Source organism: Lonchura striata, unplaced genomic scaffold (assembly GCF_046129695.1).
Source record: "Lonchura striata isolate bLonStr1 unplaced genomic scaffold, bLonStr1.mat Scaffold_149, whole genome shotgun sequence".
Classification (NCBI taxonomy): Eukaryota; Metazoa; Chordata; class Aves; order Passeriformes; family Estrildidae; genus Lonchura; species Lonchura striata.
In genome coordinates, this window is record NW_027461098.1 from 54,522 (window position 1) to 81,694 (window position 27,173).

The window sequence follows — 27,173 nt, forward strand, 5'->3', positions numbered from 1 at the left end:
GTCATACAGGCACTTAGCAAAAAATCATTGTATTACTGGGAAGCAAAGATTGAAAAAAAAAAAAAAAAAGATATTTAAATACTTCAAAATTTTGGTCATTGTTGTTCTTAACCATTTTGAAACAATGAATGTATCTGCTTCTCCAGTCCTGAGTTGTCATGCATTCTTTGTGAAGTTATGTTTGTATCTGCAAACAAAGCATTCATAAAACTGATTCATAAACCTGTGTAGGAGAGAGTGATCCTGTAGTTGTTTTTGTTGAGTGGTTTGTGTGTTTTTTGCTGATTGTATTTTTCCATCTTAGAATACTCTGAAACTTAATTTCACTTACAGTTTTATCAAAGAGTTTCTGACTTTCTGCTCAAACAGCTGGGACAAAGTAGTCTGCTTATGTAAGATGATAAACAGCACAGGAGTGAAGTGTTTAATAAATAAGAGAAAAGCGATAGATATTCTGTTACTTCATCCTGTCTTCATACTGTTCAAATGTTTACAGTTCCTTAATTGATGGCCATATCTTTTCAAGAAAAAATGTAATCCTTTTAACACAAATGCCATTGATTCTTTAATTACATATTTTGAGTTCTTTTTAGTGGGTAAACTAACCTAAAAATGCCTTCAGAGGAAAAGAAGCTTAAAAGAGGCAACTAATTTAAGGGACTAATTTTCAGACTTTACAAGTTAAATGAGCTTTTACCCACATGAACAGCAAAGACCAGCTGACTTTCACCAAGTCTTTCTTAAAAGCTAAAATAAAAAGTGTGGAAAGAAGCCGAAGTGAAATAGATGAATTTTTGTGTTATGGAGTGCAGTGCTTACACATTTTCCAAATAAGAAGGAAAGACATGAAGGCATAAGGATGAAATAATAGTCAATACTTTCAAAAGCAAATGTACATGCTGGGAGTGGGAGAAAAATTTAGTAGATTTTTCTGATAAAAACATATTAAAGTCAAACACACAATAAATCCTTTAATGTGGTTGACTTTCAGGTCATTTAAGAGAAAGGTGTCTGATTCCACATGGAGTCTGCACTGAGTAACTTGGATCTTCTCACCATAAGCTCTTTAGCATCCTTTAGTTCTGTCTCTGCTCAGTGATGAGTAAGCTGTGAGGCCCTTTAAGAGCTGTTTCTTAGCTTACAGAATACTGTTCTCTCTTATATGTCCCTTGTGACTTAGCATTAAGAAGGCTCTTCTGTTGTCTACTGTATGATGGATCAACTACCCCATAATGAAGGGTGGTATCAGGAGCAAAAGCTGTGCCTTTCTGGGGATAAGCGTACCAAGTTTTGTATTTCAGATGAAGACTCTCACCATAGGCAGGGCAGACGTGGCATTGTGGTCTTTCTGATAATAAAAACTAGTGTAGTGAGAAGTATATGTGCTTCCTTTTTGCGCAATTTAACTTTCTTCAAAACTCACCTGCTCACAGAGGCAGCTGGAGATGTTAACTTAGGGATTGGCCAATCCTGTACTTGTCACAATTGCCTGAATGCATCCATCAAAAATCAGAAGTGACAGAACATGGTACAACATAATGTAGTCCAAAAACACCATTAAGACTTGAGAGCTTCAGACCTACTCCCCAGTTTGTTTAGAGCCATGGATTTTTTTGGGTGGTGGTGTTAATGTTTTGAGGTTTTTTGGTGGGCTGTTTTTCTTTTTTGAAGATGAGAGAGCTTTTCTCTCTGTCAGTGGTCTTTGAAGGCAGGTCTACTGCCTACTGTGGTGACAGGTCTTCACTTGGCCTGTGCTGCTTTTACGGGGATGCAGTCTGTGCTTGGCTGTCCAATGCTTGGATAGTCTGCAGAGCTGTGAAGTTGCTCTGAATTTGCTACCACTCTGAGGAGTATCATACTACGTTTTAAAATAATTTTTAAGTAATTATAAACTCAAAGGTGAAGCATTTATTTAATGTTCGAAAACTAAAACCCATCCCATTATTTGGGTATAATTAAAAAGGTTCCTCTGTTTATGCAGTTGTTGTTCATTTAGCAACTGTATCTGAAACAGACATTTCCAGTATTTTTCCCTACCCCAGCTCACGGAGGGCTTCACTTAATTTCCCATTCAGTCATGGATAGGATTGCTGCTTAAGACTTAGGATTTGGGAGATGTTGATACTTGCCTGTTCTCCCTATTTCTATGACAGTAATTCTCAGGATAAATGTGGTATTAGCTGAAAAGGTTGCAAGAGGAAGGTCCTCATGTTTTATTCCTAGCACACTGCGAATTTTAGGGATAAAATTGCTTTTGAGATCTGTGCCATGATGGAAGTTATGCCCAAATGGCATTTGTGTCAGGAAGTTAACATACATTCCTTTGTCCTCCTGCACAGCTCATATGTCAGGCGTTTGTATCAGTCTGTTGTCAGTGCAGGTATTTTAAGGTGACTTGAGTTGGACTTGAGGACTTGAGATGAAGATTTGATCCTGAGTGTAATTGTGTGGTCATGGTGAAGACTATAGGAGTACAGGCTCTGTCTGTAGTGCCTCATAGGAATCTGTGTCAGGGTGCAAGTGTTCACACGGTATTGCTGAAGGTGAAAATACCTCCTAACCCTGCTCCAGCTGGGCTCCTGGTGCTGGAATGACAGATGCACACACATCAGACACAACTGGGCAGTGCCTCTTAATGGAAGATTATAAATGAGCAACCTTTCAGCACGTGGTATCAGATTAAACCTTGATATGCTGTAGCCAACCATTTTCGAAGCCTGAAGAGTACGCAGTAGACAAAATGGAACTGTGAAAAGGAAAGATTGACACAAGCTGTGAGAAACAAAAGGAACTACTGGTGAGAGTGGGGAAGATACAGATCCGCAGTCTGTAAATCTCTCTAGCTTCAAGGAAGAGCAAAGTGAACAAAAGTGGGAGGTGAACCCATGTATATGTGTTGGATCCTAACAGGAATGAAGGAATTAGGAATAAACAGTTTCTGACCTATTCATGACTCTGTGAAAGTACAGCAACAATAGTATTAGTAACAAAAGGGTGATTCACATACAAAGATGCTCACCAGGGACCCTGAGGCAGTGAACAAGGGTGGAGAATGCCCCCACATTTCTAGGAGAGCTTGCAGTGGTGAATGTAGAAAGACGAGGGAAAATCCAACAGAATCAAAAAAAGAAAGCCAGGTCTTAAAGTACAGAACACTTCATCCTGTAGAAGAAGTAAATGAAAATTCAGGGAAAAAATAGAAGTGAAATATAAATATGCAGGTGAATTTGTAGAAATTTTGCGATCTCTCTTGCCACACAGCAAAAGAGTACCAGGAATACTAGTTTCTATTAAATTTAAAACATTAGGTAGATTTCTTGTCTGCTTAAATAATGTAACTGATGGCATCTTAGAAATCAGTTTCAGTTAAAAGCTGGGAAAATTATTTCAGTATCTCATGGAATGAAATCTGCCAGTAAGTCAGATTTAGTCTTGCTGCTAATTTTAAAAACTACCAATACCCTTATACTGAATGGTGAAAAAAGAAAATGCTATATGAGCAAAGACAAAAGCTGGCCAGCATTAGCTTTATTTGCTCAAATGCAGTGTTCTAAAATCCCTTATACTGAAAGCATTCCATAGTTAAAATGTCTCCAAATTATTCTATCTTTAATATATTAAAAATGCATGCAATCTTTACATTTAGCTTTCACTTGATTTCTTTTTTTAATGCTGTGCTAAAGAAGCCTGCTAAATACTGTTACACAATACAGGGTTTCAACTGAGTATGTTTTTGGTATTAAATATTTTATTTTTCACTTCTAGCCTCTTGTTGTACCTCACAGAATTCATTCAACAAGTAGAAATGGGAGAGAAGAAAAGACACGCTCTGAAATAAACTGTAAGCCTGTATAATGTGACACTATTATATATTTAATCATTGATATTATTTCAGCTGGTATTTTGGGAATCTGACATACATAGAAACATTTTTAGTGATACATAGGAAAATAAAACCTTAGACTCTTTCACTTAAGGATATAGGTCCTGTAAATATTTTTATGCGCCCTTTGTCAGCACTTCAGCAGAGTTCATTATTGTTTCATCTTAAGTGAACAAAATGAAGCCTCAGCTCTTATGAGAGCTGATTGACATAGTTTCATGTGTTATTCCAGCAAAGATATCCATACCAATGCCATATTCAGCTGGGTAACAGAATGGCAAAGGATTATTCTTTTTTCCTTAATTTAGTATCTTGGATTTGCTTTTGAATTGAAACAATCACACAGAGGTCAGGAAGGGAGGAGGTTGACCGTTGGCCATTAAAAGCACTCTATCCCCCAAGCTGTAGTAATTATTTTGCTTGAGTTAAATACTTACAGCTTTAGCTGTTTGTTTTTAAGGTAAAATCAAGAGTAGGAGTGTTCAAGAAGTCCTGCCACAGAGTCATCCTGGAAAGTGGGGTTAATGCACACCAAACTTCATTCAGCACTCTTTAGTGCTAGTGAGTCTCTCAGAAGAACAGATCCAACAGTGAATTCACATAATGGATAGGTTTTTTCTATAAAGTACAGCTGTATTGCACCTTTGAAGAGGAACACTTCACTGCCCTATTTGCTCAGTGGTTTTCCTGTTCCTTCTAATGAGAAGGTGAGGCAAATGGCAGTTGGGCTGCCTTTGTGATAAAACAGTATTTTCTGTGCCCATTAGTTTTTCTAGCAGGCACAAGTTTGGTATGTCCATGTGTCACAGGTTTCTGTCAGTGAGGATATGATACATTCGTTAAAATGAATTTTTCTTTTTTGTTAGCCTTTGGAACTAAGTCTTGTCTAACTAGAGTCCAACTTCTTGTTTTGCTTTTCTCCTCTTTAGTTGGCCAAGTAAAGTTTGATCCACCCTTGAGGAAAGAGACAGAGCCACATCATGAATTTGTGAGTAACAAGCAGCATGGGCAATGGACTGCACATTAATCCCTACAAATACCTGTGGGGGAGGAGAAATCCAAGATGTGTAGCATGTTTCCTTGGTACTGCTGAACTTGTTAGTGATTTTACCGGCAAGTTGTAATGTAGTGGGGTTTTTATGCCATTACATTCACTGTAGATAGCAAACCTCCTTATTTGTGGTTTCTGCCAGGTGTACTGTATGTGCTAAGCAACAGCCCTTCGTGTTGCAAGTTTCCTCTATGCTTTATCCCTCACTGCCCAGTGTATGATTCCCTTTATTTACAGAGTTATTTTTTTAATTGGAGAATTCCTGTGTGTACTCATCTGTTTCTCCCACTTGTTCTTGTATTGACAATGGAAATAATAAAATTGAGAGCTTGGGGAAGAGGTACGATGCATTTTAAAAGACTTTCCTCTGTGAATAGTCCTTCTGTGGCCCTGCATCAAAGCTGAGCCATGCTGAGTCTGGCAGCTATTTTCTGTCAAGGTGTATTGCCAATGGTTTCTTCCTGTGGACCCATTGGTACAAGGGGTGTGAGAACTCAAGGTGTGAGGGAAAGGATGACTGTGCTGTCTCAAAATTGCAGTAGCTTCCTCTCTTCTATGGAGACTGTTACTTTCCACACTTGTGCACTTGGGCAATTTCTCCACTTTCCTGGATAAAAAGGCACTCCTTTGCTTCCTCACTGCAGGCTTACATGTTCTCTCTGTTTTTCTAAGGCAGGTGTTAGGGAGAAAAAGTTGGCTTAGTAAATAGGTGGGAAGGACACTGGCTTTGCTCAGAGTTGGTTTTTGGAAGGGTGTGTACTCAGGAATGTACTTCTGTAGTCTACAAGCCACATGTGAATCAGATTTCTGACACAGACTTCCTTGTGGTGCTCTGTGGTTGTACTGAAATAATCCTTCCAAGTGCTTTGCCCTTTGGTAGTGGGTCAGCAGACTCTGAGTTATAGTTAATCTTGCTTGTCCTCAGAACTGGCTGGACAGGGAGCCTCAGTTTCTGGTGCCTCGAGATGGAGAACAGCTTACCAAGTTATACATATGATTTTGACAAGTATTTCAGATGTGTTACTTAGACCTTGACATAATTGCATAACAGCATTATTTAGGAGCCCTGGTTATGTAAGATTTTAAGTATGATAATGAAGGTAGTACTTCCACCATAAACCCATCATTTAACTCACAGGTATTTTTGAACTGATTCCAAGTTTTTTTGTCCTTGCTTCCCTGTTGTAAAGAAAATACAATTGGAAGCATTGTATAGTTGAAACGGTCATGCTTTTGCTCATGCTTTTTTATTTATACACACACAGAATCATAATTGTAGAAAGATAGTGGAGAGGTTGAAGTTTAAAAAATACTTTTCCCACTTCTTTCTTTTTATCAGTCTCTGATGATACAAACCATAGAGGATAACTTCATAGGGCAGTAGTGCTTTTATTGCACCTTAGGAACTTGAGTTTCTAAACTGGAGAGAGATTTTTCTAAGGGGTTGAAAGCACAGCTTTTTTGAGCAGTTCTTTGACACGTGTTGTTGGAAGGGAGGAATCTAGCCTTTTCCTGCACTGTGTGTTAGCAGTCAGGACCTTTGTACTTTGGAATCTCAGAAGTTCTTGCTGCTTGGTGAAGGGACTTGAACCATCCAGACGAATTCTGCTGATAATATCGTAGCATTGTTTGTTCTGGTCAGATATTGCATATGTGAAACCTGTCCGAGGAACTTGCCTCATCTCCCTGTCTATACAGAATACCTATAACTGTTAGTTTGAATCTTTATGAAGAGGAAAATTAACTGCTTCATGCTGTATGTCAGAAAGAAACATGCAGATCTGATATAGACAGATCTATGATTTCAAAAGTAATGATGTTGGGTCCAGAGACCAAATTAAAAGCATATAGTAATAGGTTATCTGAAGAACCAGGGGGCAATTTAAATTGACATGGCAAATTGCAAACAAGTTCAAAGAATGGATGCTTTAGCTAAGAGCCTCAGCACAAACCAGTCTGTGGGAGAAGTTTGTAACTATCTGCCCACTCTGGCAGAGAAAGTCTTTGAAATGTAAGTGGGAGCAAGAGATGACTGTCTCTTCTTCCAGCAGTAACAGTGTGGATCTCTTTTCATTAAAGCAGTTCTGATGCTTTTGCTTCTGTCTAACCAAACATGCTTAAACTTATACTCAGTTACTTATGTGTGTGAGTGCACAAAGCCCTAGACCCCTGCAGCACAAGAAGTTACTGTCAGTAACTGCTGCACTGAGATGTTGAACTGGATTCTTGCTGGGACAGTTTGTCACACATTAGCACAGCTCAGCTGATGAGCAATAATTCATCATTTTGGTGTCTGGTAATGTGACCATTCCCTTAGCTGTGTTTTACCCACATTGTGAGAACTGTCTTAACATGGTTTTGAGTTTCAACTAACAGTATCTCTTTTTTTTTTTTAGCAAGAAAATTTACCTTTATATGCATCTGGCTTTCAGTCCCAATATAATTTGCTTTTCTTGATCTCTATTTAATGAACAGCCTGACAGTAGCGATTTTTTGGACAATTCAGAAGACATATACTACACTGCAAGATCTAACCTGGTATTTTTCGTCTTATGATTTTCTTTGTCAGTGTTAGTTTTGTCCTTGTTTTCCTTTTTCAAAGTTCATGTTTTGTCCTGTTGTTGTAGTAGTGGTGTTTTCCTCTGTAAAAACCATTCAATGTAACTATTAGTCTGTATGTGTATTTCTGTAGTGTAGGAAGAAATTCTTATTATGTGTAGCATTGACAGTATTTAACCTGTATTCATATTTACTTGAATCACTCTTACAGAAGGGGCTCAGTGTTATGCATCCATTGTAATTTCTTTACTGTCATGCTATGCATAATTTGTTCGTTTTTTGTAGGGTAATTGAAAATAGAAGAAACATGATCCCATACAAGGATCCCATACAAGGCTATAAAATTATGTTAAGTCTGTGAATTCTGCAGATAGTAATTATGTTACAGAATGAGTATACACTTAATAGAAATAACAGAAAGTGGGCTCATAACTAATTTCAATGGCGTTTGGCATAATTTAAAGTCTGATATATTTTCCAAATTTTCTGTTGTTGCACTGCTAAAAAATTAGTTTGTTAGCATCACACTGTAGAAATTACTCTACGAAATGAGTTTTCTTATTTCTCTGCTCTTTGTGTAGTTAGACAAAGACTGTTGAGAAAAAGAAACATTCTGTAGTAAATTGAGAGCATTAATCTACTAACTTCCTTGGATTTGTGAGATGTTTTATATAAGCGCACTGAGAGAAATTTGGGAAACTGGGGTGTTTGAGAATGTCTTCGGTTTTATGTGATGTTTTTTGTTCTTAGAGGTGTTTTAGTTTGTTTGTTATGTCATCTATTGGCCTGGTGTGACTTCAGTCTGTCAGAAACATAGTGAAAGTTTAGACTTTCTTTGCCTTTCTTGGAAAGAAATTTGTGTATTGCTTCCTTATATGTATGTTTCACAAATTGTTTTAAGATTAGTAGCTTAGATTTCTCTACCTGGTAACAACACCTCCATCCTGTGCAGTTCCTCTCGTTTTGAGAGTGTGGTTTTGGCTTTTCAGTTTGGTTTCCTTTTGGTTTCCTCTTTGCATTTAATTTTACTTTTTTTTTCAAGACTACTTTCAGTGTTGTCACATACCTTGCTAGCCTGGTAAGTGTGGGTCTAAGAGCAGAATGAAAACATGTCTCATAACTGGACTGTCCTTTGCCATTCTTCTGCTGTTTAATACATCTTCATGTACTGAAGTACAAAACATCCCCATGCTGTTCAATGCTCTCTTCAAAAATTGTGACTATTATAAAACATACCAAGTACTGTTGTTGTCACAATTGTGAGATGCTCTTTTAAAGTCACTCAACAGCACTTTCTTTGTTTCACTGCTTTCTTCACATCCTCCTGTGCTCACTGTGAATCAAAGTGGAGAATTCCACGTTGATGGTAATACACCGCCCATTTGTGAGATTCTTCAGTAAGATCTAACCCTTGGAGGAGATAATTATTAGTTGGTTCATTCTTAGGATGCACTAATCAGAGATTCTTTCTGTCTCCTTCCTCCACTCCTCCTCTGACAGTACTGGTTTCAGATATGTTCATTGAGAAATGGTATGTGAATTTTTCAAATGTTATCAAGAGGAAACAATTATACTTTTTCACAAGCATGATGTATTACCTATCACTGTTCGTCTCTTTCCTTGCTATTGTACTGGTTTTATAAAATACCTCATAAATAACAGCTCCTTTCCAGAGCTAAGGTTATTAAAAAAGAAGTTACCATAGATTGTGGCATATTTTGGGCCATATACAGTTGATGTTGAATGCAAATTTGGGGAGTGACAGACAGAATTTTGCACAGCTGGATTGATCATTTGGCAGTTTGTGCACATTATCTTTCAAACATTTGATGTCTATGATATGGTACCCTTAAAAATCATTTCTCTCTTTTTCTTCTCCCCCTCATTCTGCCTGTGCTTTTCTGAGACACCTACCTGAATCTTCCAGAGGAATGGAGACATTCAGTACAGGTCTTGTTTGCAGGGAAGATTTTGTATCCAAGCCCCAGTATCCCTTAATGCAAATTGCAATCAGAAAGGATAAGGTAGTGCTTCTCTTTCATCTTCTACAAACATACTCCTTTGATTCGTAGCGAAATAAATAATAGACTATTTTGCTCTAGATACAGGCTCTTCTGTCTTTCAGGATACATCTTTTTTCTTTTTTCTACAATGAGGCAGCAAGTTTCTCAGAAACTTTCTTGGGTGCCTTCCATCCTTTGAGATTTTTTTTGCACATGCTATTTCCTGTCATTAGGAGTTTTTCATGTTCCTTTTTGGTCATCTTAGTCTTATATGGGCATTAGACTTTGCATAAGGTAGATTTTTCACTGTCTTTCTGTATATTTTAAAAGCAATTGTTTGGATCCTAGCTCAAAGAAGTTGCAGAGCTGAGCATTGCATTTACAGTGAGCTCAGGAAATGTTCTAAATCAAAGTCACCTTTAAAAATATGTACTCTTTATTCTGGGACATTTTTGTTATTGATCCTGAGTCACAAAAGCTTATTGTTTCTTGAACTCAAAACAAAATGTCATGTTAAATCAAATGAAAATATTTTCATTTAACTTATCCTGGTCTACAGTGAAATTCTCTGACAAAACATTTTTTTCCCATTCATAGTGAGCTGAAAAATAATTCTGGTTCATACAGGGAGAACTGCTCTGCACACCTTGTTAAGTGAGAAATGCCATCAGAGAATTCTCCAAAAAAGGATGAAGCGTTGATCTCTAGCTTACCTCTGCCTAATGTAGGGGCCTGAAGTAATTTAACCTGAAGGATATAGCACACAGTAAAAAGTGTGGAATTCTACTGCTAAAGTGACAGAGCAGTTGAACAAAACTTGGCTTTGATATCTCAGGTTCCAATGTATAATTATTTTCAGTTGTTACAAATGTAACATTCATTTAGGGCTTCTCTAGCAAAGAATTCAGTTAGAGGTTTGCAGCTCCCATGCTCTCTGCACTCTTGTCCTTGCCAGGTCGTTTTGTACATTTGTTCCTATTTAAATAATTTTGTCTTGGTTGGTTTTTGTTTTCTTTTGGCTCATAAATACACTCTGGGTTTAATAATTTGTGATTGTTTTTGGTAGCAATTACTTCTAGGAATGTAATGTTTCTGCATAGCTGTTCTGTGATTTTTAATTTGTTGTGGCAGAAAAGCTAAAACATTGGTAGAAAAGGATTGAACTAAAGAGATTAACATAGATAACAAAGAACCTTACCCAGGAACATTTTTCTTTAATTAAATATTTTTTCTCCTCACTACACATACATACATATGCTTTTTCTTCACTGCAAGCCATGAAGACTCCTATCCTATTTTAGCTAACATAGCTCTAAAAACATACTGCAGCTATCAGTATTGGATGTCAGAGAGTCTTCATACCTCTTCCAGCTTTAGATACTGAAATGGAGCGTGATCCTTAGAAGAAAATAAGTAGAAATGGGAGCAAAAGTGCCAGTGGTTTTTGCTCTTTTATTTTCTTCCCCTGTATGTTTTTGGTATTTTCTGCTTGGAAAAAGTAATTAAGAAAATCAGATGCTCAGCTTTACTGCTTGGAGGCAAGGGGACGTTCATAGACAAAATGCATGGAGAACTGAAATACAAAGGAAGAAGGGAAGAGTGGTTGTGTAGCAGTAATGCACAGTAAAACCTCACTCATCCACCAGGGAAGAATTGTATTTAGCCTGTTTGAAAAAATACATACATTTAACTTGCTTTTTTCTGATGTGTTAGGCTATCCAGAGAAATTCAAGAATGCATTTTTTATTGAAATAAGCCATCAAAATATCAAATATGTCTTAGGTGATGTTAGGCTCTTTTAAAAAATTAGCTTCCTCTTTGATGAAGCAATGAGATAGGAATATTGCTTTGTCATTTTACTGAGAAAGAGATGTGTATGTGCCTTCTTACTTGATATATTAGTAGTCCAAAGGTGATTTGTATTCTTTGAAATTCAGAGTTGCTCCCACAGTGTTTTGTACGTTTCAGGTCTTAATTTTTGCTACTTTGATTGGTCTTGTTAGATTTCAAGAACAGCAAATGTAGGAATTAACTGTGAATTCCTGGTTTGCTGTATACATTTTGTTTTTGAAGCCTGAACAAAAAATAGATTTCCAGGACAGCCCAGCCCTATAGAACAAATTAGGATGATAAGACTGTTAAAGATACTGTAGCAGTTAACTTACAGTGAAATTCTGCAGGTATTAAATAGCAGGATTTTGAACTTAAGCTGCAGAAGGTATTGTAGATTTGATCATTCTTCAGGAATTTTTTTCATGGCATGGCCTTACCATCAAATGTTTTGTGGAAATCTCTATACTGTTTTTAATACTCTTTTTAGTAATTGGTTACTTTGCACATGTGATTTATCTACAGTTGTGATGTGGCTTTCTACATGGCAGCTTCCTTTAATGTTACCTGAGCTGTTGAAAAAAACTGGTGACTATTCCCTGTATTACCTTTTTTCCAAAGCAATCCCTGCGAGCAAAGAGCACTCTGGTCTTGCACATGGATGAGTTGTTTCAGGAATGAACTGTTGGTAACCTGGGGTTGCATCTTTGATTCGATACCAAGATCATAGACCTCTTCTCATTGTTACTGGCTGTAGATCTCAAGATTCTACTGGAATATATCTGTCTAGTCACTCGGATTTATTCTGTCAATTTTGTTTGGTCTAAAATTAGTGAATATGAGTAAACTGACCAGCATTGTATGTATGTTAAATGAATGTATGTATGTTAAATGAAAATAATAATGTAGATTGGTAAAGTTGGTAGGTAACTTGCATAAATTAGTAATTAATGCTAATTTGTTCTTCCCAGTAGAAATCCATAACTTACAAGATTTGATACATTTATGTGTATCTTTTAAAAAATCCAGTTCTCTTGGGTGTTGTGGAGCAGTATAACAGCTCACTGGAGGCTTTGCTGGATACATGCAGAATTTATGGATGTTTCTCTATCAAATATGTAGCTAGAATAGGTTTAGTTAATATAAAATTATAAATTCTCTGTGTATTTGAAATAGAAGGTAGAAAGAAAATATATTTCACTTTTTAAAACCTCTCTAGCCCCCAGTATTTATCAAGAGATCAAAAGAAGTAATTTCCCTGGTAGGTGGAGTACTTGACCCTACCTTTGGAGTGAAAACCAGCAATATTTAAAGGGATTAGGAAAAGTATACATATCTAATTAAAATCATAGTCAAATATACGTTACGCAACAGTAAATGGAACCAAAAGATAGGTTTTGCCCTTTAAAACATTTAGACATAAATAATTCTGGCAGATGTCATCTTTGATAAGGAAAATTCTAGTAACTCTTAAAAGGTCTGGTGGCAAAGAAAGGCTCCTTTTGTTTTAGGTGGATTTATTTATTTTCTCTTAATATTTTCCTTGTCATTGCTGTACAGTGTATCTGTCTGTCTGTATCCATACGTTGCACTGTGTGTAAATTCAGATGGGCAGGCATTTTGGGTCTGCCCAGCATTTTGCAACATTGAGGGCTTGTCTCTTCAAGGTGAAAATCTCAGATTTCTGTAACCCCTCAGTAGCCCCACTGTTCCAGGGTTACTTTACTCAAGAGTTTCCCAGTTTTGTTCTGGAGTCCTCTTACAGAGACTCACACAACTTGTTTCACCTACTTGCTTGTGAATCTGGTGACGCTTTGTTTCCAGTCTTGTGATTTTCTGCTCTAGAGCCTGAATCCTCAAAATACTTGTGCATGCAGATGGAATTTTCTGAGATTGCATAGAAGTAATAGAAGTACTTGTAGCAAAGAAAGTTCAATCTGTTTCTTGCTAGTGGATTGTAGAACATCCACTGGTGGTGAGGAGTCAGACCAATAGAAATGGATGGAGTTTGGTGTTGTGGGAGGATCATTTAATTCTAGAATAAAGATGTATAATAAAGTTGATACAGAATTTGAAAAGTCAGTCTCTCCATGGTTCAGGAAAGGCCAGCACCTGGCTTGCATTTGCAATTTTTATTCAGCCCTCTTATACATTTTTTTACATCAAGCAATTATTAGTTACATAATGTTTTTTCCACAATATTTCACTTGTTTTGGGAAATATATAAGTTAGTGAAGCAACCAAATGCTGGTGACAGCTGTGGTAGATGCACCCATGTGCAAACTACTATTTAGCTTTACAGGGCAGACTAAAGGGTGCAGTAAACAACCTGAAACTCCTCAGCAAGCAAAAAAACAATATTTACAGCCTTGTATTAATGTGATTGCCCTTTAGCCTGGAAATGAGGGCTGCAGTGGTTTCTAGTTCTTCAGCTTGGAGCACTGGCAAATCTGGTGTGAGACTTTTTCTCATTTTTAGAAAGGCCCTTCTGAAAGATCATCTTCCATCTAATCCAGATTTATTCCTCTTAAAGCTTGGATATCTGGGCCTCTTGCTGAAGCGTGACATGCTTTTTGATACGGGTTACAACTGAAAGGGGCCTCTTCAAGAGAAGTTGTTGGGAGACCTTTAAAATGCTTCCTGAGAAGGAAGAGTGTAGCTCCATTTATCACTAATTTGTTTCTCCTGGTGAGTACACTCACTATTTTGGGAGCAAATTTATGCTCAGATTTCTCCTGTTGTGATCCACCTGAAGAAAAAAATAGACTGCAATTTTAGCTGTATTCTCCCAGCAAATGCAGATTTGATTGTGCTTCAGTGGGGTCCCTGTATTTCATTAATGCATTAAATATTTATACCATTATGGTTTTTATTTTAAAATAGTGTTGAAGGCCTATTGGCACATCTTCTTCTGTGTAGCCTGCACTCCACGATTGCTGGAGTGTTTGACTTTGTTAATTCTGTTTTGGCTTTTTTTTCTCCAAAGGAAAGGTCTTCCTAACGTATACACATATTGGCATAACCAGAGTGATAAAAACACTTACTATCCTCTCTGTTTATTTTTTAAATGTTTCCATGTGCTAAAGGATTTGAGGCACCCTGCCAGAACTACTCCCCTTTTGAAATAACTAATGAATGTACCAGTGAGGGGTAATTGGGTTCTCTGTGGAATCGCATAGATGGCAAAGTCCTGCTTTTTTTTTTTTCATTTACTGTTGTATTATTTTTGTTGCTGTTTTGTTTCCTTTTCTGCAGCTGACTTTATTTCAGCAACAATATCTTGTGTGCAAGGAAGGGGCAAAGATCAGATTTAAAAAGAATTAGAGGTGGAGCAAACTGGCAGAGAGGAGATTTTTGGGTGCAGTGGGCCTGAGAGTGGTGTTAGGGGGCAGGAAGGCCAGAGAGTTCAGCTTATTTGGTATTTCAGGTGTTGCAGAGGGGATAACAGCAGCATGGCACAGGGTTTGTGTTGGATACTCTCCTGTTCATCTTAAAAGATTCATTCTCTTATGTTTTAGGATCTACAACTAGAATATGGTCATGGTCCTCAGTGTGGCTACTTTTTGGGTGCAAATAAGTGAGTAAGCAACTGAATTTTCTGTCTTTAATTCATTCAAGACTATTTTAATAAAAAGACACATTAGCTGAAACAGATGTAGTAAAATAAGTCAAACGTGTTTCTATCAGTTAAAATTCCAAAATCACTTACTTATTTCTAAAATAATAGTAACACTAATGATACAGGATTGCAGCACTTTTCACTGTTTGAGGCTGTACTGACCATATTGTCTTTGTGATGGTGTAAACTTCCTTTTAAGAGCTGTTATCTTGGTCTACTTGTTTACAGAATAATTTGCATGATAGGTCCCACAATTTTACCCCATCTGGGAACTGCCAGTGCTGCTCTTTGACGTTACTTGATGCCGTTCTTTATCTTGTAGGGCACTAGGAACATGCAGTTATAGATGCTTTAAAAAATAAAACTTACCTTTCTTAGCAAGCCCTTTAACTTCATGCTCATACTGTTAATCATCTTGATGTATTAATCATATAAAATAGTTCTCCATGTAATTTTCCCTTTACACACAATTACTTAATTACATTTATGCATGCCAGAATTAGGATGCCTACCTTTGATTTACTAAATTAAATCATACTAAAAATGCAGAAAACCTAAGCATAGAGCATGATATTTTTGCATAGTCTTTAATTGGGAAAATAAATCAGTACTGATAATTTTTGAAATCCTCTTCTTCCTTAGTCCTATGGTTTTTCTGTTTTTTTCAGACAAAAACATGAGTATGAAGTCCAGAATGTTACAAAAAATTAACAAGTGAAGAATTAATTTATCCCAACAGTAGTTTCATACTTGTCAGTATGTTTATTTTGTTTAGTATTATGATTTTCTTATGGATTTCTTTTAAATTGGATTAAAGTAACACAGTTCTTGTTTTACAGTAAGAGGAAAAAGGACCATTGCACTTAATAGCAATACATCAATAAACATGCATGAAAGGGTGTAGTGTGAACAATAAATTTTAAAATTTTGCAAGTGTGTTCATTTTTTGTGCAGATGCTGGATGAATATTCTGAAAACCAGCTGAAATAACATACTTTGAATTATTTACTGAAAGAATCATAGGTGCTTTTGTTCTGGCTTTTGATAATTGTGCTTGTGTACCACAATTAAATTATGTTCTTGTTCTTATTTAATGCTGAAGGAGTCTCTTAAAATCAGTTGAAGAAGAACTACATCAGCGGTAATTCTATTTCTTTTTTCCTCTCCTGTGTGCTTCAAAAGTAATTCATGCATTGATTTTTTTTGTCTGTCACAACTGCTTCTTGTTTGTCCCTGTGCTTGCTCAGAGCCTGTGAGAGAGACATAGTTGTCTAGATTGCAGCTGTATTTTAAAGAACAATAATTATTTTTTTAAAAGACAGTAAAATTCTATAAAAGTAGATTTGGATCTCAAAATCTTTCACAACAGTCAAGGCAATTTTAATACAACTCACTCAACCATAGTACCTTGTTCATTTTCTTAGGGGACATGTGGCACATTTAGAAGATGATGATGATGCAGACGATGATTCTAAACAGTAAGTCCTTCTTGTAAAAATAAATAAAATCAGATTCTTGAATAGATAAGTACTTGAAAAAAAAAAAAAAAAGGTTGAATCACATTCTGTAACAACTCGTGATTCTTTTTGCTAATGATTTTCTTAAAGATAGGTATTTTCATGTTGTTGCTAGATTACATCACCATAAGTTGCCTTATTCTGCTGATTGTTATAAATTGGGGGGAGGGGAAAATCTTGTTCCTTTATTGATACAGTTCTCTTTTTATTTTCTATTATGGAACAAAATCTTGGCATCATTACGTTGAGCCAATAATTTGGCTGACTACAGTCCTAGTGCCTTCTTTAGAACTGATAAGTCTATATCAAAATAAAGCTCATGAAAAATAGATAAAATATATACCTTACATGCTGCTCTAGATGTTTCAGTTTGTTCTGCATTCTCAACTAGGAGGATGGTTTTATGGGTGCTTGGTTTTTGGAATAGAACTGACTTCCTTTACTCAGAGAGAGCAAGGTTATGTGACTGCAAAGGCTTGTGTCAAATTAATGATGTTCATATTAAATCCCACTGGTATAAGTGTTCTTGGGCTCTATTTGATTGATAGATGAGAACTAAAACAATTTAAAAAGCAAAGCCAGTACGTGCAGATTTACATTCCTAAATAAATCTAGTGTAAAGACCAAAAAGAACAATGCCATTGAGATATAATTTTTGTTTTCTTTCTGTTAATAGATAATTTGGAAAGCTGTTACTTCATACAAGAAACCTTTATAATATGTGTTATCTATTGCTGGCATCTCTCTTGCAGAGAACCAAATATAATATCTTTTTTTTTTTCTTGAATAATTTTACTTCAGCTGCTTATGTGGCCCTTGTGTTTCTGTAGATTTTCTTTTTTAGGTTAGGTGAGAAAGAACCTGAGATAGCTTCTGGACAGGTTCTAATTTGTCTGACCCTGGGGACCAGTAGTCATTGATTGTCTTCCAGAATTGTCTTGGTATTGTTTATTTCTTCTGATATTTCATCCTAAGTACTTTTGCCCTACAAGGGGTCCTGACAGTGTGTAAAAGCTTGAATCCCTCAACCTTGGGTCAGATAGGCACAGATGCAGAATCTTTCTGTTGGTATCTGCTGGGACCCAAAGATCTGCTGCAATTGTTTGTTCGTCTGCCTGGTCTTTAATATCTTTCTGTGGAACCCACTAAAGATTCAAGGCTTTGGTTTGATTTATATTCTGTGAGGTGGAGCTGCAATTGAGGAGCACATGTGACATCAGTCACTTCTCCCTTCAGATCCAGAACAAAACCAGTGAATCCAGTGTATTCTTTCCACCCCAAACTGGTGCCAGTGCATGAAACAGGGTGGTAGTAGCGGCAGAGAATCCATGTTTCAGAGAACAATATAAAGTTATCAGTCTTCATTTAATAGTTTTCATTGTTTTGATATTTCTTTTTCTCTCAGCAAGGCTGCCAATACTTGCATTTCATGGTTATGGAAACTGGGAAAGCAGCAATTACAGGGGTGCTGCCCTGCATGAATAGCACTGACAAACTGCACCTAAACCCTCTTGTTGAAAGGAGGGCACATAGTCCTTTGTACACACATCTGTCACATGCATGCCAGATTGTTGCCTTTTTGCTTTCTCTTGCTGCCCAGTAACACTGGTTGTCTGAAATGTAGGAGGAATACAAAAGAAATGGAAATGGAGCTTGAACCCTCATGACTGAGCACTTAAACTTGGCCCCATATTACTAAGAAGATAATTTCTTCCACCAAAGCAGCTGAAATGCATGACACTTGTTCTCAAAATCCCCTTCCAGCTTCTCTGAAATACAAACAACAGATAAGAGGTCAGGACAGAAACTCCTGGAAAGAATGAAGCCAAGCAGACAAGTTGTTGACCTGTAAACAAACAGGCAGATATTTTACTACTTTGAACATAGTTTAAAAATAAGGAAAATACTGTGGAAGAATGTCTAGTTTCCTGGTTTATTTAGTGGAAATAATTTTCTGTTCCTGGAAGATTAGGAAACAGGACAGTGGAAGAGGTTTTAAAAACATGCGGAATTTCAGAATTTAGTGTTTTGTTTTTAAATGTGGCATGTTTTTTAAACCACTGAGCCAGGAGAGGAAGAATGCTCCCAATGCTTCAGCTATGTAGTTTTCTGATAATATCTTGTACTCTTGGACCAGATTGCTCTAGCATGAAAAAGTTGTCTTTCCTAAGATTTCCATAAAAAAGAGACTCATCAATCAAAAATCAACCAACCAACCTAAGCATGAGGGTTGCTGTCCACTGCAGATGGATTTTACTTTTATGTGTAAGGCTGTTTTAAGTTATCAGTGTAAATTTTTCAGGGAATGGTCTTCATTAGTTTTCTTTTAACTTCCCTTCAGCTCACTGATACCCTTAACTTTCTCCTCTCAATAGCGCAAACGTCAGACCTCTTCTGTTTCTCCCTACTTTGTTCTGCCCAAGTTTATGCATCTTCAACAGATCAGTTCATGACACTCTCTGCTCTCTGGGGGGGAACCTGTGATCCTTGTTTACATATAGTATCTGAGGTATAACAAAATGTTTGAAAGTATCTGTGATGCAGTTACTTGGATATAATAGTGCTCTTGATAAGTTAATGGTATTTATTTGTATGGCATTTATAAAACCCTGTCTCAAGTTCTTGAGGACTGCAATTCAAATTTTCTCTCTCTGTTTTGTTTCTTTTCTTTATAGCGCTACTATGAAACCTAAAGTGCCACCTCCTTTACCACCAAAGGTTAGTGAGGGGGATTTGGTTGCTCAGCAGAAGAATGCACTTTAAATAAATAAATAAATAAATGGAGAATATTTAAATTACTGTATTGGTGGCCCTTTACTTGTGAAAATTTGAGGATCCAATGCTGTCTGTGGGTTTTTTTCCTCATTAATAAGTGGCATAGATGCTTTGAATCTTTTTTCATTATTTTTTATTACTATGTCTCTTTCAGCCTAAATCCATATTTATCCCCCAAGAAACTTATTCTTCTGAAAATGAAAATCAAGGGACAATCAAGAGATGCCCAACATCAGAGAGTCCAGCAAAATCTGCATCTCATGTTCCACCCAGACCACCACCTCCTCGGTTACCTCCACAGAAATCTAATCCTTTAGGTAATAAAAGTTATCCCAGGGAGTATACAAGTATTCCTTAAATAATCTAATGTGATTTTATTTCTGTATTCTTAACTGTGCACACATTAGAAGATATTGAGGTAATTTTTCTATGGTGGGCAAGTTACAAAAAGTGCATGAAAGCCAAAATTCATGAAGAAAGTGTGCTTTAACTCTTAAGAGGGTCAAATGTACCTTCTATCAAAGTCACTGACACAATTCCTGCTGATGCCATTGGTGACATAATTGCTTTCCTAAGCAACAGGCCTATAATATAGAGTATCAGGATTGGTAAAAAAGTACGTTTGTAGGTTTCAGATTTAGTGTGTCAGCTGTTGTTAGAATATTTCATTTCAAGAATAGAGTTCTGCTTTCAAAGTTTGCTTTTGTAAGTAATGAACTGGGTTGGAGAGTATAGGAGGTAATTGTGTTTGCTGTCTGCTCTGACTGTTCATCTTATGCCTTTGTCAGTCTAATGTCTTGAGAGTTGTCTTGGACTGGCTTCTCTCAAGCAAGCTCAATGTCTGCCTCTTAATTGTTACTTCGGTAGCTTTTCCTTGCTTCATACTTAGTACTGCAGTTGATTTGTTAAAGATTTGACTCTAACGAGGCAGTGTTTCTAAGGAATCAATAGTTGAAGTGTTAGCTGTTGGCAAGTATTTCTAAAGAATAGAAATGCACATTTTCCCTCATAAGTGTGGCTGCATCCCTTTCTGTGCTCCTGTTAGAGTTGTTAGATTGGAGTTATTATGTTAGAGTTGTAACGTTAATTACCAAAAAGTCACGGACTGAGATTGAATGTGGCTTGATGGGTATGTGTGCATGTAAGGACATGCATGTTTCAGAAGTAAATTTGGGTATTTTATACTATTATATCTAGTATATGTTCTGACTTAATTTGACATTCTGACCTACCTAAAAGACTTTTTATGCTAGATTACTCTTTGAAGTGAAGGCAGAGAAACACATTCTTAACTGTGGATCTTTCTAGGTAACGGAGTCACTTCTGTGCAATTAAATGGTGAAAGAGAGGAACCGCCACAACAGAATGAAGCTAGAGACACTAACTTTTCAAGGAAAGAAAAGAAGGAAATACTGGTAGGTATTTAAGCTTCTGGATATCCTTTTACAGATGTTGTGACTGTTCTACATGTGCAAGGAAAAGGAACAGGCATGCCCTTTAATATGGAAATTATGCTAGATGGCATCTTGTTTACTTTGAATCAAAACACAGTTTTCCTTGATTGTCTAGTTGTGATACAGCCTTACGCTGAAGTTTGTCAGTGTTTCATTTTTCCTTAGAAACAAACATGATCACAAATATGTCCAATTTTCTTGGTCTTTCACACACTTGAGCAACATAATGAGCCATGTCTTATGCAGTACTGAGCAGTGACTGTTGAAGCAAATGGGGAAATGAGGGAATGGAGTATCCTGTAGTTAGACTAGATTAACTATAACATGAGACTGCCCTCTTTGAGGGCTCCTTCCAAGTGTAAGGCTGGAAATGTAATTTTTTTTTTTTGTGAGAAGTGAAGATGAAATAGACTAGAACTAGACTCTGTTTTGTTTTAAGGAAGTGCCAGTAATACTGACAGTATTTTGGAAAGTAAGATTACCTGGACAGCTTTGAAGTTGTCATTTGAAATTGTTTGTTTGAAGTTTACCTGTAAAATGGGTTTGTTTAGAAGCTTGTTTGTGCTAGGAGAAATTGATACTGACACAGGAAAGTGCATGTAGTGCTGAGTGGTGACATTTAATGCTTTAATACTAAAGGGTTGAACAATTGTTACAATATTGCTTAAACTCTCTAGTACTGGAAATGGCATTCTTACAGGAACTGCTGTAAGAAGGTGTGAAAATGTTGCACAAGACTGTGCAAACATTCAGAGAGGAGGTATTAGGGAATCATAGTGGAGATTTTAATGAAAGACAATTACACTGAATGTTTGTGGTTATGCTGTGTGTGGGGAGGGAATATACATGTTCAAGCATAGTGTGCGTGTGAGTGTAAACATACTTTTAAATTTTATTTTCTAGAAACCAATTAGTAACGGCCTTCCTCCCACACCTAAAGTACATGTGAGTATTCCTGAGTCACACAAATGCATGTTGGGAGCAGGGTGAAACAGCACATTTTTTGAATGTTTGTAGTATTTGCTTTTTTACTTAAAAAATATAATATGACTTAGTAATGCTAAGCCAGTGGTATGAATCTTAACCTTTTGTTACAACTTGAAGTAAAAATAATCCTTTTGGGAAAATAATATTTTAATTTTTTGTTTGTATTTAATATTTTTTCTTCTACAGATGGGTGCTTGCTTTTCAAAGGTTTTCAATGGCTGTCCTTTAAAAATTCATTGTGCAACATCTTGGATAAATCCAGATACAAGAGGTACTATATGATGAGTATTTTACCCATTTTGTCCTCTCCTTGAATGTCACAGGTGCTTAGATGAACAGGACTATTCCTTTTAAAACAAACACATATTCATATAAGCAGGAGTTGTTCTTTAATTATCCCACTGCTGTCTAAAGTTGTGTTGTTTTTAAGATATATTGGGTCAAGTTTTTTGCTTTGATTGAAAAGAATAAATTACATATTGAAGTTAAAGATCCATTTTTAAAGATACATTTTAGTCCAGAAGAAGACAATCTTAATTTTTTTGTAAAAAATCTGACTTTTTGACATCTTAGCTGAGATCTTTCTGGCCCTTCAGAATTCTGCAGCTGGTTTCTTCTTTTTTTTTTTTTTTTTTTTTTTTCATAAATATTAGTGCTTTAATATCTAGCCTGATAAAAAGGATAGTTGGTAATATTGTACTCACTTTGCCTGCCATTACTCCTTTTGATTATAAGCTATATAGACATACTACTGAGCTGGTCAGCAAGAAAATATTTGGGTTTTTTTTTTTTTAGAAACTGGAATTAGGGAAGGGTAAATCCTCAGCAGTTGACTTCATCTCATAGGAGATGTCTGCCTTGTTTGCATGCCTATGTACAATCCAGGGATTTGATTATGTTCATAGGCTCCGGAGAAAATGTTCAAGTCAGTACTGCTGTAGAAGTACTCTCAAAGAAGGCAATGGATATTTCCATAATATACGGAAATGTCTAAGTAGAATATGCTGAAATTATTCACATGATTTCCTGCTTGTGGTTGTATCGCCTTTTTTTAAAAAAATCAATTATTACTCAAAAAAACCACTGAGCTTTCCTAATGACTTAAAACAGTCCCATTCATAAATTAAAGCTTCCTTATCAGGATTAATTTTCTTGCTTTCAAACACTGTAACTATTTTAGCTGGATTTGTTTCTGTGTGTAGATGTTGTTTTTTGGTGAAGGTGTACATACCTTCCTGAATCAAGATTTCTACCTCTTTTTGTGCTTGCAGATCAGTACTTGATATTTGGAGCGGAAGAAGGTATTTACACACTGAATCTCAATGAACTTCATGAAACATCAATGGAGCAGGTATATTTCTGATTTAAAAAATACATCACATTTTTAACCCCTGAGATTTATGTTGTATAATCCTTGTAAAAATGGTTTTTACTATATTTACATAGGTACTGGCTACACTGAGAATTACCTTAAATATTTGCTATTGAGGATAATTTTCAGTCATATTTGTGTTTGTAGGCTGAACCGTGTTTATATAGGAGATCTTAATCTATCTGTGCTTTGAACTTCATAGTGCATTGTTCTGCAGTTAAATGATTAGGTAAATAGTATGGAATTTCCCTGATGCATTTGGATGAAAGTTTCTATTTTCCTTACAACTTCATTATAGTACATAATTTTTGCAACAAACATTGTGATTCAGCTACAGGAAAGCAAGGTGATCCTTTATTCACAGGAGTCTGTTCTTGTGGTCTTGAAAGCAGCTTTGCTGATGAGATTCAGCTAACTGAATTCCACCTAAAGCTCTGTCTTTGCGAAGTCTTACAAGAAGTAATTTTTTTAAGGGATGCTGGGGAGGGGAAAGTGCAAGTTGCAGGCCTTTCTGTATTCTCCAGCTCTTTTGATACTCTCTGAGAGACTTGTTTTCTTTCTTGCCTTCTCCCTACCATAGGGAGCTGTGCACCCGCCATCAAGATGGAGGAATTTGCAAGGACAGCCTTCACACTGTAAGCTGGAGGCACTGGTGTTTGTTCATCCTCCAGGGTCCATACATTTTAGAGATGTCTCTTTTGTTGAGAGGGAGGCCTAGTTGAACTGAGCTCAGTGTAACCCATAATCATACTGGTGCTTGAGTTACTCGTTTAAACTTAGCTCAGGTACCACTCTGCTGCTGTACTGCAGTTGTCACAACTACCCTGAGGAATATCACTAATGCAGTAATAATTCTTATAGGCCAGGTAGACCAAGGAAAGGTTTGGATTTTTTCTTTACTGTTTGGGGTTTGGTTTAACTGGCAAGGAAGGAGAAGAGCTGTAATGAAAATCATGTAGTCTGCTGCCTAGTGAGCTTTCAGGGAAATGTTTTAATAAGCACTTAGAGACAAGAAGAAATGCTTGCTCACACAGCCAGTCATGTGTGGATCAAGGAATGAGTGACAGGTCGATTAACCTGCTCATTTGAAGAATTGATGTTCCTTAATCCTCAGATCCAAACCTACTGAGTCACAATATGTTCATGTACCTACAGAAGGTCAATCAACCTTGCACATTGAATCTTGATACAAGCAGTGTGGTAGATTATTACCATAGGTGTTTCTTAAAGTGTGTTTAGGTTGTGAGAAGATGTCAGGAATAGAAGTGCACCATCTTTGCTAAGCATTTATTGCATCATTATTTATGATAAAAGTCAGTAGGGCTTTAATAGCGTTTCTGAGTTTTGTTTTATGTCATTGCTTACTCTCACTCTGATTCAACTCGGCAAAAAAGCGGAAGTAGTGTCCTTCATTATTTTTCTTTGTACTTCACTTCACCAGTGGACAGAAGAGACAAAATACACCTTTCCAGGAGTTAGAATAGCTACAGGGTTAATATTTTATTCCTTTTTTTTTATTTTAAGAGTTGTGTTTTGTTTTCTTTTGTGACTTTTTTGTTTTGTTTTTCTAAGAGCAAAACAGTTGTCCTCCTGAGTGATCTATCTAGCCCAATAGTCTCTTTCCCAAAGTGGCACTGGGAAGTGTCAATGAACTTAGTCACTGTGTATTCTCCTCAGACTCCACTCAAGTCATTGAATCAGGGATGTTGGAGGATCCTTGCCTGTTTTTTGTCCCCTTTTGGACGTCTTGAGCATGAGTATGTCTCATCCCTTGTTTGTGTTGGTACTTTCCACCTCTGTGACATCTTGTGTCAATAAGTTCCAGAACTTAGGTGAGAAGAGGGGAAAAAAAGTAGTTGTGGATTTTTTGGGCTTTTTTAAGGGATGTCTTGTTGCTTTCACCCCCATCTTTTTAGGAATTGCAGAATTTGACAAAAAACCAGCTCTGCCTTGAACATTTGTTGCACTCATTCATCACTCAAGTGAAATGTGTAATCATGAAGGTGAAGAATCCCTTCAAAGTACCAATTTTAATTGTTTCAAGAGATTTGGACTGTCACAGGCTTTAGAATGGCTGTGGTTTGTTGACCACTCTTGGTTTACTGGAGTTTGTTGTTGAGCTTTTCTTCTTTGAAGGAGAAAATTCAGTGGTTTTTGAATTTTTTGGAAAAGGGTTGATTGATCTTTGTAATGACATCTTGTGGTACATAATATACCTGAAGACAGGAGTATAAAATGTGCTAATTGTCTAAATGTTAATTCATATATTAAATATAGCGTGTGTGCCTAAGATTTACTCTGAATTAACTCTGGAATCCAGGTAAACATTACTTGGCTTAAACTTCTCCTGCAAAAAGCAAGTCAGTATTAGCTTTGTCCTGTCATCTAAGCAGATACTAATTGATAATTGTCTTGTGTGTATCAAATTGAATGTTACTTCTTTGTTTTTCCTTCCATTTATCAGCTATTTCCTCGAAGATGTACCTGGTTATATGTCATGAACAATTGTTTGTTATCAATATCTGGTAAGTTACTGTGCTGTCTTTCAGTGGTAGCACCGGTAAACACTTGGTTTCGTATTTGAAGTGTGGTTTGTTTTCTAATTGCCAGGTAAAGCTTCTCAGCTTTATTCCCATAATCTACCAGGACTCTTTGATTATGCAAGGCAAATGCAAAAGTTACCTGTTGCTATTCCAGCACATAAACTCCCTGACCGAATACTTCCCAGGTAAATACACATCATTGGATATATCAGAGTATCTTAACTCTGGGAGTTCAGGAGCTGCTTGTGAAGCTCTGGGAACACCAAATAGTGGGGGGCTCTGTTACACAGATTGCAGTAAATGACTTATTTGCATTAATCAGAGGGTTGAGCCCTACATTTACACAGATCAGGATGTGAATTACTCTTGTTAGAAAAATGGATTTTGGTACACCTTAACTTCTGGTTAGGAAAGCTCTTGTTTCTAGGTGTAGCTCTTTTCAGGTATAGTCTAGTGTGGTAAATCCTGCTTGTACTTGATGCTGAACAAAAGCTATGGCCTGCAAAAAAATCAACCCTGTCCTGGCCAGAACCAGGACACTGCTAAACAAGCCTTCGTAGTAGCCCATTCAAATCCCAGCAGAAGAAGGTAGTAACACTAATCTAGTTTGCAGGAAAACCTTTGATTCATAAAGTGTCTAGCGAGACACTGGTTCTTCTAATAGAATAGAATTTCTGTTAGGAAATTGTATTATAGAAGAATGGGTTCTCTGCTACCTTTGGTTTTATTAAAAGTCTATTAACATGTAATTCTTGGGTTCAGGAACGGCTGCTTCTTGTTCAGTTACCTGTAAACATAATTGTTATGTTTAATTGTGTAATTCAGTTACCTGTAAACATAAGTGCAACACTTGTCTGAAAATTGTGTTCTTCCTAGAGGGAAAATTCTAAATAACTAAGAGAACTTGTGCTTTGATTTGTTATCTTCTGTGTACTTGCACTATTGTTCTGCTCCTCTCTTCCAAATTTGACTTTGGTGGGTGACTTTGGCTTGAGGACTGAATCAGCTGTGGACTAATAATCATAATTACCATAAGGATTGTGCTAGGAAAACCAGACTAGATTCTGCCTGGAATGGTACCTCACCTAAGTTGCAGAGGACTCAGAAAATTTCTTGTCCAGTAATGTCACTTCCCAGGAAAAATGCAGCACAACCTGAATGTGAGTGCCAAGCCAGTCATTCAAAGGCAGGAAAGATTAATTTAAATAATCTGTTTTCCTCTTTTACCTCAGGCTGTAGGGTATTAGGGTAGTCACATTTAGCCAGGCAGAAGATACTTTTGAAGTATGTAGGGGAATGTAATTTTTCCTACCAGACCATAAAGTATATTCTTAAACAAGTTTTTGGATACTATGATGGTGAGTGCTACGTGCAAAATGATAAAAGCAGAGGTTTTGGTAGAGAAAAGGCAAAGCAAAATTGAATTTGAAGTAACTTGTGAGGATTTATATATTTATTTGCAAAATGTTCTAACCTCAAGTTTTGATACTTGGTAGGCAGACATTCAGTAGCAGAAAATATGTCTATGATAATGACAAACAGATGTCTGTCTCCTTTCTAGCTTCTTTCCCTGGAGTGTC

General features: G+C 36.7%; 1 protein-coding gene across 3 annotated transcripts in view; it reads left to right on the forward strand.

Moving 5' to 3' along the window:
- MAP4K3 (mitogen-activated protein kinase kinase kinase kinase 3) overlaps positions 1 to 27,173 on the forward strand; it is a 64,042-nt gene that overhangs the window by 24,609 nt on the left and 12,260 nt on the right. The window contains exons 13-26 of one of the 3 annotated variants that reach the window (XM_021538570.3): positions 3,766 to 3,841; positions 4,813 to 4,871; positions 7,410 to 7,472; positions 14,845 to 14,903; positions 16,048 to 16,086; positions 16,370 to 16,423; positions 19,138 to 19,180; positions 19,392 to 19,554; positions 20,546 to 20,652; positions 21,595 to 21,636; positions 21,865 to 21,949; positions 22,950 to 23,029; positions 25,515 to 25,575; positions 25,661 to 25,778. In XM_021538570.3, coding sequence (XP_021394245.2) covers positions 3,766 to 3,841; positions 4,813 to 4,871; positions 7,410 to 7,472; positions 14,845 to 14,903; positions 16,048 to 16,086; positions 16,370 to 16,423; positions 19,138 to 19,180; positions 19,392 to 19,554; positions 20,546 to 20,652; positions 21,595 to 21,636; positions 21,865 to 21,949; positions 22,950 to 23,029; positions 25,515 to 25,575; positions 25,661 to 25,778 — 1,049 coding nt within the window. The remainder of the gene's footprint in view (positions 1 to 3,765; positions 3,842 to 4,812; positions 4,872 to 7,409; positions 7,473 to 14,844; positions 14,904 to 16,047; positions 16,087 to 16,369; positions 16,424 to 19,137; positions 19,181 to 19,391; positions 19,555 to 20,545; positions 20,653 to 21,594; positions 21,637 to 21,864; positions 21,950 to 22,949; positions 23,030 to 25,514; positions 25,576 to 25,660; positions 25,779 to 27,173) is intronic. The other 2 variants (XM_021538571.3, XM_021538573.3) reach the window with 2 other exon arrangements.